Genomic DNA, 16,734 nt, shown 5'->3' with positions numbered 1-16,734 from the left:
CATAATTGAAAATGCGTAACAGCCTGCTTTTTCTTTTTTAAACTGGGTTTGCTTTCTTTGTTTCTCTACACTGGAACACAAGAGGTTCCCTTTATTTTACTCTCCCGTCTTCCACAGATTTACAACGTTCAGTTTTTACACAAAATTAATGCCTTATGCTTCCCAAGAAACTGCAGCATGCAATGTATGACATCTTCTACCACAGCTAAAGCTCATTTAAGAGGGGAAAGCAAATTTTAAAAAAATACAATAGGCCGAGCACGGAACAGTACAATACTTTTACTCCCTACAAGACTAAAGGGCAAGAAATCGAACTCTTGAACCAAACAGAGACCTTCTACATGGTACAGTACTAATCACAGACATTAAACTAACTTAACAGTGTTGGTGTAGTCATGTCAATCCCAGGATGTGAGAGAAAAGGTGGGTGAGGTAATATTTTTTTATTGGGTCAACTTCTGTTAGTGAGAGAAGCTGTAGAGCTTACACAGAGCTCTTCCTCAGTGTCACTCTGAATGTATTTCCTAGACCTAAAGAGCAGACCTAAAGAGCAGCTCTCTGTAAGATTGAAGGCTTGTCTCTCTCACTTACAGAAGTCAGTCCAATTGAAAAAAAAGTTTATAGCTATACAGCCTCAACACCTTGTCTCTTTTCTTTAAGCATACACAACATAGTATTCTTGTCTTAGTATTACCATGCAGGAAGTACTTTTTCTATCAGCCCATTTAAATCCATGTCTATATTTGGGTTCATAACCCAATGAGCCAGTCAAATTTATAAAGCTTCAAATGGCCTAGTCACACTGCCACAAATGCAATCACAAGGAGCTGAAGCCCTGCTCATAAAAGAAACTAGAGGGAGAAGTCACAGTTTCATGAGGCCCTATAGCTTGGGAACTCACCCTAGTCCTAGTTCACCACCCTTCAGACTGACCCATTTGTTTTCTGTAGCTGCAAGGAACAAGGATGACTCTGGTGGGAGACTATAAAATCATAACTATATTTTCAGATGCTTTATTATAATTATGAGGATTGTAGAAGTATACACCCTCACTATATCATAATTGATAATTACAAATCTTAGTCTAACAAACCTGTACCTAGATCCCATCTACAGTACAGTACTGGATGTTGAACATGCATGCACAACTGGAAAACGACAACGACTAGCTTCCGCTGGATATCCGGATGCTTTCATTTGCTGGATGGAGTAGAGCAGCTGCTCTCAACCTTTCCAGACTCTCTGGATTGATTTGTCTTGCATACCCACAGTTTCCACCTCACTTAAAAAGTTCTTGCTTACAAAATCAGACATAAAAGTACAAAATTGTCACCGCTAACTATAACTGAAAAATTGCTTACTTTATTGTAAGAAATCAATTGGAATATAAATATTGCACTTACATTTCAGTGTATAGAGCACTATGAACAAGTCACTGTATGAAATTTTAGTTTGTACTGACTTCGCTAGTGCTTTTTATGTAGCCTGTTGTAAAACTAGGCAAATACAGAGTTGTCCCTCTGAAAGACCTCTGTGTACCCCCAGGGGTACGCATACCCCTGGTTGAGAACCATTGGAGTAGAGGATCCCGAAGCTGTAGTGAATGACTGGCTTCATGTAGATAAGTGTACAGTGATCACCATGCTGACGGATGAAGACATCATTGCCGAAGTGTTGGGGGAGGGGCGGGGGGGGGCGAGAGATGTCAAATACCCAGAAAAATGAAATTAAGGAGGCAGACGAATCAGTGCCCCCTGCCCCATTTGCATCTGAGGTAGTACAGGGGTTAGAGACTGCTATTGCATGGATGGAAATATCGGGTTGAGGCAATAAATACCTTACAACTCTGTCAAATGCGGATATTGGCTCAGAGAGCTTCCATGCAACCAGCATGGCAAAGCAAAACTGATGAAACTTTTTTTTTTTTTTTTTTTTTAAGAATTGAGACTTAATGTTTAGAATTTTTATTTTTTAATTGAATCAAAACTGAAAATGACAGGTTTCAGAGGAACAGCCGTGTTAGTCTGTATTCGCAAAAGGAAAAGGAGTACTTGTGGCACCTTAGAGACTAACCAATTTATTTGAGCATGAGCTTTCGTGAGCTACAGCTCACACTCAAATAAATTGGTTAGTCTCTAAGGTGCCACAAGTACTCCTTTTCTTTTTGCGAAAACTGAAAATGTTCGACTGGTTTTGAATGTTCTGTTTCAATTTGGAATTTGTGTTTGTGTGTTCCTCAATAAATTAACACAGTACAGGATGCATGTCACAAGTAGTTATGTTATTAATTAATTTAGCTAACACCTTTATCCAAAGTGATTTCATTAACTTACTCCAGCAGTTTATCATTCGTGTTTTGACTGTCCTTTCGCTGTAACGAACCCCTGGCTATAACAGACAAAAGGCTTGAATCCCAACAGGTTTATTATAGCGAGGGTGTACTGTAGTTTTTGGTTTTTTTTTAAATGTGTCATAAAGCACCTACAACAAGGATAGGCACACCTTGTATTGCATGTATACACACATGAACATTACAAACAGAATGGACTGTGCTCACTATTCAATATTTTGTTTTCTCCTTGCTGTTCAATGTGTGGCCCCATTCTGTGCACTAAAAGCAGGGGTCCTGTGGAAAAACAGGAAGTGAACATGTAATTAAAGACTGCAGCATAATGCTTATGCACATCAGGTCTGAATTAAGAATGCACAGGCAACCTTAAATCTGGAATTTTCTAACTTTTGTGTGCTTGACTACGCAAATTTAGTGTTCTTTTAACATCACTGTTTGGTGTGCAATTTCCTAGGTTTTTAAAAAAGGCAAAATGGTAAAACAAATCCCATTGGGGGCATCATACTGATGTTTAGATCCACTATAGGCCTCAGTCACTTGAGCTACCAGACAGCAATAGTAGGTTTCATCTTCTATGCGGCCCAGCATTAGAGGCAGATGGGTCAGTGGGTTTCACAGATATGTGGTGACAGCAGAGGAACAGTGAGACTGCAGAATCTTGGGTTCCATTCTAGGCTCTTCAGCCTGTTTCCCCCCCACCTTCCCAAGCTTGACTAGTTCCACCTATCCCCTTCATCTGTCCCTGTCTCTTATCTCTTCTCCACCCTGGCTCCTCATCCCAGTCTCCACGCCTCAGACTTCCCAACCCAATCCTAAAGATCCCCCATGCCCCAGGACCTTCCCCCACCATCCTCTAGTCCCAGTCTCACCAGACTCCTTGTCCTAAATCTACTTCTTTCCCTCCCCTCTGCATTTGCTGGACTGCTTCCTCCTCTATGCTACCTGGGCACCAGCAGGTGGGAGGATCATTGACAATACATGAGACAGACACTTCCTCCTGCCAATTCCAGTGCCCAGTCCCAAACCAGAGCAGTCATTACAGGGAAGGTCTGGCTTCACCCCGTAACCCTGAGGAAGAAGGTTCATGCATTTTCACTCTGCAGGCATGGCACATGAACTCTGATCAACACTAATAGCTGTGAAGCTTGAGCACACTCTGCGAGGATGGAATCTTTGGTGATTAGCTTGTAAGCTCTACCAAGTCTCTACTGATCATATGCAAACCGAGAATTTTCAAAGGCTTATAACTTGGCCAATATTTGGGAGAATTTTCATGGGGATGGGAAAGGCACATCCCTGAAAGAGGCCACACTTCTATCAAATTTCAAATCCCTGCTCCAAAGCATGGGGGAAACTAGAACTGTTTAAAAGAAAGGTTGCCAGAATTTTATAACAGACAAAACAATATTTTTTCCTAGCCTGATTCTCAGAACCATTTTGGCTGAAATTTCCACACACAAAAAAATTCACCCTAAGGCAGACACCTTATAACATTTCATCCCAAATGGTTAAAGTCTGACAAAGTTATAAACAACTGAAGACAGTGCCTTATAATGGGAAGTGTCAAGCAACCTTAATGATAGTGATGATAATGCCAGGGGTGGAGAAGAGATGACAGATGGAAGGGATAGGTGGAACTAATCAAGTGGGGGGAGGGGGGGCGGGGAAGGGGAAGAAGAGAAATGGGCTGAAGAGCCTAGAATGATAATGATATTATAGGCCCCACCTATAATAAAAATTAATATCATGTTAGCAGATGGGAGCATCAGTTTAGGCAGGGACAACAGTGACACTCGTACATCAAGTATCCAAATATCCAAGCGCCATTAAAAAACCAAACCACATGGTGGTTGTGCTCATCCTACTAATCTAGCTCTAAAGTGGACTTCTCTCATACTCTTGAGAAAAATAATAAAAGACAAAACAAATATAATAAAAATGTATGAACAAATTTCAGCAATGGCCACCTAAGGTCCACTCGTAAGTGCTGAATAAGGATATTTCCCTCCCCCCCCCCAAGAACACAGTAAATGATGAATAAAGAAATCACCACAGCTTTGACTCAGTGCCCTTGTTGAAAACAGCTTAAACAAAACAAACACGTGTTGCCCTAGCATGTGAGTTCTCTGTGAGAACTTAGGAAAATGGTTCCTAATATCACCATGTGCAAGAACCCTGGAACATTTCTTCTGAACAACATCTTTAAAGTTAAAGACTTATTTTTATGCCTATCAGGAGAACTATTACACAAGGGAAAGAGAAGGAGTAAGTGAAATATAAAAAGGAGATATTGCCAAACTTGAGAAATATTCTCAGAATGACAGAGAGAATGTTTAGTGGAAGAAAGATTGTAGCACTTACAAGTAATCAATAATTTGTAAATAGTTATGTAGTTGGGGAAAATTTTTTAAATGAAGTGTATTCATTTTTACTACATGTAGAAGACAGTGTATTATAACATTTTAACTTTCTTTATGGCCATTACTAAAATACTTCATTAAGATAGAACAGCTCACGAGTCCAATAACGTAGCTTATGCATTCTGTATGTATATACCTTTGGGAGAAGTATATTCCAGTGATTAGAGCAGCGGTTCTCAAACTGTGGGTGGGACCCCAAAGTGGGTCACGACCCCATTTTAATGGGGGCACCAGGGCTGGCTTAGACTTGCTGGGGCTGAAGTCTGAGCCCCTCAATGCAGGGCCAAAGCCCAAGGTTACATGCCCTCTGCCTGGGGGTCATATAGTAATTTTGTGGTCAGAAGGTTGTTGTGGTGCAATGAAGTTTGAGAACCTGGAAAAGAACATAGCACTGGGAGCCATGTTGCCTCCGTTCTCTCTCTCAGTATACTAATGACTGTTGCTTACCAATGTCCTTCAGCTAGCCACAACCTTTAAACCTACTGACCCATTTGGAAATGAGAATAACGTTCCCTTCACTCAAAGTGTATAGAGATTTGAGGCCATGTTTTTCATCTCAGAAATACACACTAATTTTGTAGGCATAAGTGTGAGCTGTTAGGCCATGTGTATGCAAATCTCTGCGGCAACGTGCACACAAAGATTTAAGGACTGAAATCAGGCTGAAATTAATGTTTTCATAGCACTTCGTGATCATCTAATTCAGGGGTGGCCAAACTGTGGCTCACATGCGGCTCTTTTACCATTCAAGACCCTCCATTCTCCACCTACCAGACTGGGGGGGAGGGGGAGCGCTCAGGACCTCCGCCTTTGAGTGGGGTAGTGCAATAGAAGCTTCTGCCCTGCGAGACACACCTACCGGGGCCCAGGGCTTCAGCAGGAGTGGGGCTGAAGCCCCGGCAGGTGTGCCCCAGTCCTCGAACTTTGAAGATTGAAATATGTGGCTCGGAGGGCCATTAAGTTTGGCCACACCGATCTAATTATAGGTACCACAGAATTATAGGTGAAAGAGTACGATTGCCTACAAGAGGGTTTTCTCACAGCTAGCTGAAGACAGTCATGCAACATGTTAGTACCCTCAATGTTTACCTTCTCAAAGTTCAGTATTGAAGTGTGAGACAGCAACAACTAATCAGATTGGACATGCAGTTCATTCCTTAGCCACTATACAGCAATTTAATAAAAGGATAAATTAGTCAGAATTTTCCTTCAGAGAAGTATGATCTTCTGTCAGTTGTTTGTCTAATTCTTGGTGTCTTCAGTTTACACGCAAGTGTATACAAAGTTCCTAGAAAGATTCAATAAAACCATCTATTGTGAAGACAAATGAGAAGTACAACAGCACAGAAATAGGAGAGCATGAATGAAATCAGTAGACACTTTTTTCCTTAAAATACTAAGCTAACAAAAGTGAGATTTTGTAACAGATACCCTAGATATACTTGGGCTTGAACGTATTAGATTTTTAGTTGGTAAAACATCAAATACCTACTTCATTGTACATGCGCAAAACAAAAACATATTTCCATAAATAATCAAAATGTATAGACAAGCAAAGAGAAATGCTGCTTGAAAACAGTTTAGGGATATTCACCGTGCGTATTTTGACATGTGACGTTGACAGTTTGTTTTAACAGTTCTAAAAATTTTTGAATCAATATTTGACATTAAATTGTCTGATCGCCTCCCATAACATCCCACAACTGTTAAAATTAAAATAGAAAAAATGCTTAAAAATAGATACCCAGTCAAAATGAAAAATAGCTGAATTCTGAAAAGCCCAGATATATTACTGGAATAAAGTGACTTTTGTAGATGTATCAGGGCCTAATTACTAATTAATCCATTTTGGATTGTTTATGTTTACACAATGTAATTTAGTGAGGATGTACAGAAGGGGCAAGATCCATGCCTTTGCACTAACATTACAACTATGTTAGTTTTGGGTAGTTTAATCAAATTCAACTATTTGGTAACACTCTGTTTACCCAAACTTCTCACACAGATTCTGTTGACTCTCCCGGAGTAATTTTACCTTAGTGACATCTTTCACAGTAGGTTACAAACAAACCAACCAAAGTCCTAGATGCAGCTTTATGCTTCACCCATCTGCTTAGAATTTGTAGCACTTGTGGCATTACCCCTGGTCGAATTCTGCACCAAAATATTAAAAATTCTGCATACTTTGACAAAATAATGCAATATAATCAAATCAGATTCAATTATTCTGGTAATTTACACAATACAGAAAAAAGTTACAATAACTTTCATGTATTTAGGAAATGGTGAATAGTTAAGTTACAAATACTTGGTAACCAAATAGCCTGCATTCCAGTGATAATCCTGTATTTTCATTTAAATTACGTTATAAAACACCAAACAGCAATACCTAAAATAAAGTAGAACGTCCTTTTAAATTGCTCAGGCTTTTGCACATGAAAAGTCATACGTCTTTGCTAATCATTATCCTCCATTTCAGTACAATCCAGTATTTTCATTTATAGTACAGAAAACAAAGCTTTCAAGTTTTTCTCACTTAGTAATTTCCTTCTGGCACAAAGGATCAGGTTCTACAGTGAAAAACCTCTCCCTGCATCTGCAAAGTTTGAGACAGCATTTACACAATTCAAGGCCAGCTTGGCAATATTTAGAATTCTCTCCTTCACTGAAAGCCAAAACACTTGGAGGTCTACAGAAATAGGTAGACATAGCTTCAGGGGCAATCTTTTTTCTGTACAGTTCTCGCTCTTGTTCAGGAAGAAAAAAAACAACCAGATATTGCTTGAAAATACTCAGTGTTCTGGCAGGATATAAACATAAGGAGGATCAAACAACTTACAAGCCTTCAGATAATTCAGACCTGGTTGTCCAAATTACAAATATTTGTTAAGCTTTTCAGAAGCTTTGTGGAATACCTCTAAAAAAAAAAAAAGATCTAAACAGACAAGTCTTTCAACAGGAGATAAGTTTTCTGCCTCTCTAAATTTGAAGAACTAGTAGGTGCTTTCTGAAAGAAGCTCTAGATAAGAGCTAAAAAGATATCTGCAGTTCTTCCTGAAGGTTAAATGCTTTAATAGTACAAGGCTTACTGCTCTCAAAATGCCAGATTCAAACTGAGAACATTGCAGGATGTGCAAAATAATTTGTCCCCATCCACATGCAGTTTTGTAGGGAATTCTTGAGCACGAGAAGCTGATAAAGCCATTTTTTGATGCACATTGTGATGGCTGTTCACTTTGTGCAAAAGAATGAATATCCCTTTTTGTAACTTCATCTGGACCTGGCTGATTACTTTGAGAAGTGCTTGGTTTGGACTGTCCTGTCATTTTATTGACTGCTTGATAAATATTTTATTTGCCCTCAAAAAGTTTTGTTTTTTTTTAAATGGGTAAGTAAAAGATCCTGAGCTGTAATCGAACACCATTGCCCCACTGTGGCACAGGTCAAAAGTGAGAAAGCACAGATCTTCTTAGCTGAAGACTGTCATTTACAATAAGGCTCCTTTACACCGCTCTGGCAATGTAAAGGAGCCTTACAATTTTTACATGTATTTTATGCTCCTGGAGGAACTGACTAAGAATGGGAACAATTCAGTAACAATAGAAACATTAACAACTATGCAGGCAGGCTGCTACATTTTCTGCTATGAGGGGACAAAGCCTGCATCACACTTACCTCCAAACAACCTGAAGCCCTACCCCTCCACACCCAGCATGTCACAACAGACAGCAAGAGGGACGTCTGATGTCTCCCCTGCACTGATTTACATCTGCGCCAGCTGCTCCAACAGATTACTCAGGCTGCTAGGGAAGGTGCATATCTCCCCTGCAGATTTCTTTGCTTCCCCATTTTTCTGTGGGGAAGCAAAGAAATCTCTGGGGGACATGAATTCTGTGCGCATGCATGGCACAGAATTCTCCCAGGAGTGGAGTATGCAGTTTTCCACAACTACTTGTAACAAGTAGGCACAAGGTACAAGAACAAATTTTCACTGTTCTCCTGGACCATAATACTGCAAAGACTTGTGCCATGTTTAACTTTACTCACTGCAAACTTCACCATAACTTCAATGGGACAACAACCGAAGGCTTGTGGACCATCCTTACACACATACCTTTTGCATTAGTCGAAGGGCTCAAGCATGCAATCATTACTCAAGGGAACTCAAAATCAGGGAGATATTGAAATATTTTGATACATTGTATGTTCCAAGCAGAATTAGCATTGATGGGGATTTAATCAAAATGATAAAATGTGCAAAAATCCTGTGGCAGAATGGGAGGAGGGAGAGAGATGCACATATTTGAAAACAGATTCAAGCACAGGATTGTAGGATCCACCTTAAGTCACATAATTAAAAACAAAACTAAGGTAACATTTTCAGGAGTGTTTAGGTTCTATTTCAAGAGTGACTTAGGCAATTTGGAGTCTAAATCCCCAAAGAGATTCCGGCTATTAAGTGCCTTGTTCACGTTCGAAAATGGCTCAGAGTCCAAAGTCTCTCCTAGGTGCCTTACTCCCATTTAAATTAATGGGAGTTGGGCCCTTTAGGTGCTTTTGAAAAAAAAATCTCAAAGGCACCTAATACCTTTAAAATCTGGCCTTTTGTACCCTTCTGAGAGTCTTACTCATTTTACAAATGATAATACTTTGACATACCCATGAGAAGCACAGTAGATTTCAGTTCAATTTTACAGATGAGTAATTTCAGGCACCAATGTTCAGAGATTTGGTGCAGATCCAGAAATAGAACCTTTTGACTTGTGCTCCAATCCAGTGTGTCCCAAAGTATGGGACATGTCTTCATGGGAGATTAGTTGGCTTGGGGAAGGGGAAAGCAGAGACACCTCTCATCTCTTCTTTACTTTTAAATAAAGTCGCTAACCATTAAGACTGCAAAGAAAGCCTTCAAAAATGGGGCATTCATATTTCACTACACTGCTCTTTTCCATATGTAAGGCTTCTGTTCCACCACCACTCCAAGTAATCTTATATATTTACAGCCCAAATTAAGGCAATCAGGATTTTAAGCACATTATGACACAGGACTTTCCTGTGGCCTAGCCCCACACTTAGTGGCAGGGTTGCCCTCCTCCTGCTTTCATGATTATACAGCCTTAAAAATCTGTCCCCTTGTGCATTATGATAGTCATTAATTACATGATCACATGACCCAAGCAACCTTAATTATGGCATTTACAAACTGCTGAATGCTTAACTCTGAAATCTTAATCTATATAACCTTCAAAACTAGATATGGCTGATAAGACTATTTTAATATGGAATATGATTGTCTACATTTTAAATAGTTTTATGAATGCAATATATTAAAATTTTGGCTGCCCACAGCACACTTGCCACTCTTACAGGGCCCACAACTCAACTCCCAGACACAACCACCACCTGATCAAATTCAATTATTGATGTACTGGTTTTTTCCAGTGGTGATTTTTTTAAATATAGTCCTTACTGGTCTTTGAGAGGGTAGGTGGTGCGATGAAACAATTATAATACATTTTACAGTGTGTTCTTTTCTACACTGGGAATGGTTATTTTTTGAAGATGAAGTTGTTAATTCATAACGACCCTGGCAATGGAGAACGAACACTAAAATCCCAAATTAAGTACACAGGATCATCAGAGGTCTTTCATCCAGATCTCATTCAATAACAATTTCCTTTAATATTAGAAATCGATATCCGGTATCTTCATATGTGGGGGTAAGAGGTGCATGTAGAAAGTAAAAGTTTAACATTACAAAAATCTCAAAGCTCTGTTTAGATCAGGAGCTGACCAACAATTGCTGAACTGTTCTTATACTTCTTGTTGTCCTGAAATTAAGATTTAACAACAAGCTGATCAAGAACCACAGAGCATTCACCTTCAAAGAGGTTTGATCCTTACACCTAAACAGAATAGGTAACCTCAAAGGCGCTTGTGTCACCTATTTCTACAGCATAGATATTAACCAAGTTCAGGTTATTTATCTTCTAAATCATTATATTCACTTCTGAATCTTAATTGACTGTTTCATAGAAATTAGGCTGAAGATCCCTTTTCACATTCACAGCAGTTTCTTATGAAAGAATGCCCACTTTTTTCTAGTGTCTGAAAATGCTTCCTTTGGTTTTAGATTAAATTTCAGTTTAACACACTGATGTTCTCCACAGAAGTTGAAAGCGTATGTTTCAACTATAAACAGTATTTTTACCATACATCTTCCCTACTACCCACCTCTTGAATGGTCCTCTATTTAGTCACCTCTGTATTGAAATATTGCAATGTACTCTACTTGGGAGCTACACATTCAGACCTTTCAGAAATTTCATGGCGTACAAAATGTCACTGCCACACAGTGTCTCTTTCAGGGCTCAGATAATATTAATTTCTGGATACAATCCAAATTGTTAGCATTGAAATTCAAAACACTAAAGATTGGGTTTTGCCTACCCTATGTGTATTTTCGATTAAGATAGTTAAAAACAAAAACAAAAAAAACTTTAGTGTGCCCATTTACCCATATTCTATCCTGCAAGCAGAGCTCTAACTGTGGTTCTCAGGAAGACGGAAGATTTGGGGGCTTTTTTTTCCCTCCAGATTGTATAGGCAATGTGATTTTCATATGCTTCATTTGCAAGTCAGGGGTTACATAAGCATATCAGCTGACCTGCACACAAAAGCATGTATGCACATATTTTTGAAAAGACTGTTAAATGAACAGCAGCAATGAATTTATAGTTAAGGTCTTTCGTCCGTGGGACTTGCTGCCATAGCTGAACATGAGTTAGTTGACCCTGAGGGCAAGGCTTATCTGTTTACACAGGTTTTTGCCTAAGTGTTGTGTGAAAAGAGTCTGAGGTTCTTTTATGGGATAAGATTGAGTATTTTAATATTGAGTCAATTGGTTAATTATTGACTTCTGTGTAATGTGTTCTGTAACAATGCACATTTTACTTACACATTTTAGCAAAACTTAAAAAAACTAATACAGAAAGAGGATTACTGTTATATACACAATAAGTTTCAGGAAGATATGCTTCTGGTACAATTTAGGTTTTGTTTATACAAAATGAGAAAGCAGTGTTCCCTTTTCCTCATGATCATTTTAGAAAATAAACCCAAAGGTTTCCTACAAAGCAGACTCAGAGAACTGGTAGGTAAGGTCTCATGGGAAGAAAATCTAAGCGAAGAAGGAGATCAAGAGAGCGGGCAGTTTCTCAGGATGACAATATTAAAGGCACAACTGAAAACTATCCTGTTGCAAAGGAAAGAGGAATAATAGTAAGAGGCCAATATTGTTACAACAGGAGCTCTTTAACGATCTAAAAAATCAAAAAAGGAATCCTACAAAAAGTGAAAACATGGACAAACTGCCAAGGAGTACAAAAGAATAGCACAAGCATGTATGGGCAAAATCAGAAAGGCTAAGGCACAAAATGAGTTACTCTCTGCAAGGGACACAAAGGGCAATAAGAAGAGGTTATTTAATAAATTAGGAGCAAGAGAAAGATGAAGGAAAGTGTAGGCCCCCTAATTAGCAGACCAGGAAAGTTAACTGATGACATCAAGAAAACTGACGAGTTTAATGCCTATTTTGCTTCAAACTTTACTAGAAAAACATTAATAGTGGCCAGATACGCAACACTATAACAATAAGAGGGGAAGGAATGCAAGCCAAAATAGTTAAACAGTTTAAAGAATATTTAGGTAAGTTACATGTATTCAAGTCAGCAGGGCCTGATGACATTCATCCTAGAGTACCTATGGAACTAAACAAAAGCAATCTTGGAACTGTTACCCCATTATCTCCCAGAACTCAGAGGACAGGTGAGGTACTAGAGCACTGAAAAAGGGCAAACACTACCTACCTTTAAAAAGGGGAACGAAGAGGACCAAGGGAATTATAGACCAGTTAGCCAAACTTCAAACACTGGAAAAGATACTGGAACAAGTAATCAAACAATCAGCTTGTAAGCACTGAGAAGATTTAATAATTTTATTAAGATAATGTTGAAGTAAAAAGAAAATGGTACAGAGATTAAGCATAGGAGTTTCTGGTTATCGGGGAATAAGGTCAGATTTCGCACCCCTTGATAATCTGTGTTTAGGAATGGGTGGCGTAAGGAATACATAATCTGCAATCTCCCCGATTGGGGGTGAAAGTTTAACCGGTCAAAGTACAGACATTGAGATATGGGGGTATGTTGTCCATATAATGGCTATGTTCAGGTGTGGAGTATAATGAGCGGATACGATGATGGGGATGCACTTAGAAGGAACAGCCAGATTGGGTTTGTCAGGAACTAAACATGCCAAACCAACCTAATTTCCTTCTTTAACAGGGTTACTGGCACAGTGGAAGTAGATGTGATTTTAGTAAGGCTTTTGATACAGCCCCACACAACATTAGCATCAGCAAAGTAGGGAAGTATGGTCTAGATTAAATTAGTAGAACCTTGGGAATGGAGGTTGTTCGTAACTCTGAACAAAACGTTATGGTGGTTTTTCAAAAGTTTACAACTGAACATTGACTTTGAAACTTTAATATGTAGAAGAAAAATGCTGCTTTTAAACATCTTAATTTAAATTAAACAAGCACAGAAACAGTTTCCTTACCATGTCAAATCTTTTTTTTTAAAACAATAAAACCTTTCCCTTTATTGTTTTAGCAGTTTGCATTTAAAACAGTACCGTACTGTATTTGCTACCCCCCCCACCTCTGCTGCTACCTGATTGTGTATTTCTGGTTCCAAATGAGCTGTGAGGTTAATCAGTCCCTAGTTTGTAACTCTGGTGTTTGTAACGGAGGTTCTACTGTACTATAAAGCGGGTTCACAGCTGGTTGAAAGACCATACTCAAAGAGTAATTATCAACGGTCCATTGTCAAACTGGGAGGATGTATCAAGCGGGGTCCCCACAGGGGTCAGCCCCGAGTCCAGTACTATTCAATATTTTCATTACTGACTAGGATACTGGAGTGGAGAATATATTCATAAAATCCGTGAATGACACTAAGATAGATGGGGTTGCAAGCACTTTCAAGGATGGATTTAGAATTCAAAGTGACCTTCACAAATTGGAGAATTAGTCCAAAATCAACAAAATGAAAAATTTAATAGAAACAAGTGTAAAGTACTACACTTAAGGAAAAAATCAAACACACAAATATAAACTGCGGAAGAACTGGCTAACTTTTTTTGTCTGCTCCCCCCCCCCACCTTTCCTGGGGGGCACAAACTGGGAGCTATGGCCGAGAGCAGAGCCACGGCTAGGATCACGACCAGGATCTGCTGGCCGAGACCAGGGCTGGACCTGCGGCTGGGGACAGAGCGGGTCTCAGTAGTGGTCTGTCCTTGCCCCCCAGTGGGGCTGACCCAGGCCTCACCACACCCCCAAATGTTCCTCCATGCCCCACATTTTGGGGACCACTGGGCTAGGCAGATGTACTGATGAAAAGGATCTAGGGGTTATGGTGGATCACAAAGTCAACAATATGATGCAACTGGAGGGTGGGGGGGGAGAGACAGAACACTTAATACACCCCAGAATAGCTATGTAAGAGGTGGGAAAGAACTGTCCCACTCTAGTTGGCACTGGTCAGGACACAACTGGAGTACTAGGTCCAATTGCAGGCACCACACTTTAGGAAAGATGTGGACAAATTGGAGAGTCCAAAGGAGAGCAACAAAAATGATTAAAGGTTTAGAAAACCTGATTATGATGAAAGGTTAAAAACCTGGGCACTTTTAGTCTTGAGAAAAGACAACGAGGGGGGACCCGATCACAGTCTTCAAATACATTAAGTTCTTGATATTTTTCTCCACAAATCTCAGAATATTTGATGTTTACCTTTAAAAGCCCCAGTTTCAAGAGAAAAGTGATTCCGTGCCCACTGAAGATAGGGCAAAAAGAAACATGCTTAATCTGCCACAAGGAAGGTTTAGGTTAGGTATAAAAACAAAAAAACAACCCAAAAAACCACTTAACGACATAGGTAGTTAAGATCTGGAATAGGCTTCCAAGGGAGGTTGTGGAATCCCCATAATTGAAGGTTTTAAGACCAGACTGGACAAGTATCTGTCAGGGATTGTCTAGGTTTACTTGGTCCTGCCTCAGAGAAGGGGACTAGACTAAATGACCTTTTGAGGTCCCTTCAGGCTACACCTCACAGAATACTAGACTATGCAAACTCATAGCTATTTAGTCACACAATCCACTATAATAGATACAATCCATCAAACAGGACTTTACAGCAGGAGTCTAAGGGTATGCCGTTACGAGCAACGTTAAAGTGGCAGTGTAGTCGCGGCACCAGCACTGGGGGACAGCTCTCCCAGCCCTATAAAAAACCCACCCCCATGAGGGGAGTGTCTACACTGCCACTTTACAGCACTCAAACTTGCAGCCCTCAGAGGGCGTTTTTTCAGACCCCAAGCGAGAAAGTTGCAGAGCTGTAAAGTGGCAGTGTAGACAAGGCCTAAGATGATGTTCTCCAGTGAGCGCATTCTCTGCCACATACTCTCAACTGTTAAATTTAACAGCTGTAGATAATTTACCTACTAGTTGACAGCAGAATCATTCATATGCCTTCCCTCTAAAAGGGAGGTTAGAGAAAGGCCAGCAGCATCCTTCCAGGAGACAAAGTAAGGAACGGAGCAAAAGAAAGCAGCAGCCAATAACGAAAAATACTAGGCTCTTTTTGGGAGGAACAGATGTTCACTTAGGGGGGACACCTATACACCACAGCAACGGGGGGAGGGGGTCCTCATCACTGCATAACACACAACTCTTAAGCTCAAATGCTTAAAACACACAACTCTTAAATACAATTTCTTCTCCTCCCTGCCCCCCCTCCCCCAAATATCAAGACGCTGTAACAGATCTAAGCAAGGGTGTGATTTTTAGCCGCCTCATCGGTGCCATAAGGCTTCGGTTCATCCTTCCTGCCGGCTGGATAACGCGCTTCCCACCACTGAGGGAGCGTGTGGGGTTGGTACAGAAACACATGGACCCTCAATCCCACAGGTGGTGACCCCCCACCTCACCACGGGGCCGCTCCGCGCGTTATGTGGGGGGAGGGGCAGCCCGGCAAAGGGGGGGGGGCTGCCAACTGTCACGGCTCAGGTGGCGGCGCCAGGGCAGGGCGCAGGCTCGGCGGGGCGGGGGAGGGGGGCAGTTTGCCGGGGCCGGCGGCACCGGGGAGCGGCGGGACCAGGCCCTGGGCGCTGGCCTGGAAGCCGAAGGCGGGGGCGGGACCAGGGACGCACGCAAGCGGGGAGAGCAGGTAACGCGGGCCCCGCTTCATTAACGCCCCCCCCCCCCGATGCCCGCGTCACCTGGTTTCCTGGTTGCTGAATTTCTTGGTCACCACCTTGCCCAGCTCCAGCCCCAGCCGCTCGGCCACCCGCTGGGACAGGTCCTGGTGCGAGCTGCCGCTGAAGAGCACGATGTTGGGCATGGCCGCGCCGGAGGGAGGGAGGCGGCGGCGGGTGCAGAGCGCGGGCTGAGGCTCCCGGCGGAGGCGGAGAGAGCCGGCGCGCGCGCGGGTCAAATAACAGGGCGGCCCGGGCCCGCCCCCTGCTTGCGCGCCGGCAGGAGGAGCGGGCGGGGCGGGAGAGGCGAGCGGGGCGGGGGCTCGGGAGTGGGAGGCTGGGTATGGGGGCGGTTGGGATGAGGAGAGGTTCCAGAGTAGCAGCGCTGTTAGTCAGTATCCGCAAAGAGAAGAGGAGGACTTGTGGCACCTTGACAGGTTTCAGAGGAACAGCCGTGTTAGTCTGTATTCGCAAAAAGAAAAGGAGTACTTGTGGCACCTTAGAGACTAACCAATTTATTTGAGCATGAGCTTTCGTGAGCTACAGCTCACTTCATCGGATGCATACCTCGGAAACTGCAGCAGACTTTATATATACACAGAGAATATGAAACAATACCTCCTCCCACCCCACTGTCCTGCTGGTAATAGC

At 41.4% G+C, this 16,734-nt stretch overlaps 1 protein-coding gene across 3 annotated transcripts in view; it reads right to left on the bottom strand.

Moving 5' to 3' along the window:
- Window positions 1-16,335, bottom strand: part of PRPS2 (phosphoribosyl pyrophosphate synthetase 2) — a 38,971-nt gene extending 22,636 nt beyond the window's left edge. Inside the window, exons 1-2 of one of the 3 annotated variants that reach the window (XM_048860794.2) lie at window positions 16,108-16,185; window positions 12,639-12,712 (exon numbers count right to left, since the gene is read on the bottom strand). Coding sequence is in view for 1 of the 3 variants with exons in the window: in XM_048860785.2 (XP_048716742.1) it covers window positions 16,108-16,229 (122 nt within the window). In the remaining 2 variants the exon portion in view is untranslated. Of the gene's footprint in view, window positions 1-12,638; window positions 12,713-16,107 lie in introns of all 3 variants that reach the window. The other 2 variants (XM_048860785.2, XM_048860804.2) reach the window with 2 other exon arrangements.
- Window positions 16,336-16,734: the final 399 nt, after the last annotated feature.

The sequence above is a fragment of the Caretta caretta genome, chromosome 1 (genome assembly GCF_965140235.1).
Source record: "Caretta caretta isolate rCarCar2 chromosome 1, rCarCar1.hap1, whole genome shotgun sequence".
NCBI classification, from domain to species: domain Eukaryota; kingdom Metazoa; phylum Chordata; order Testudines; family Cheloniidae; genus Caretta; species Caretta caretta.
Note: the sequence above shows the minus strand (reverse complement) of the source record. Positions and strands in the feature narration are given on the sequence as shown.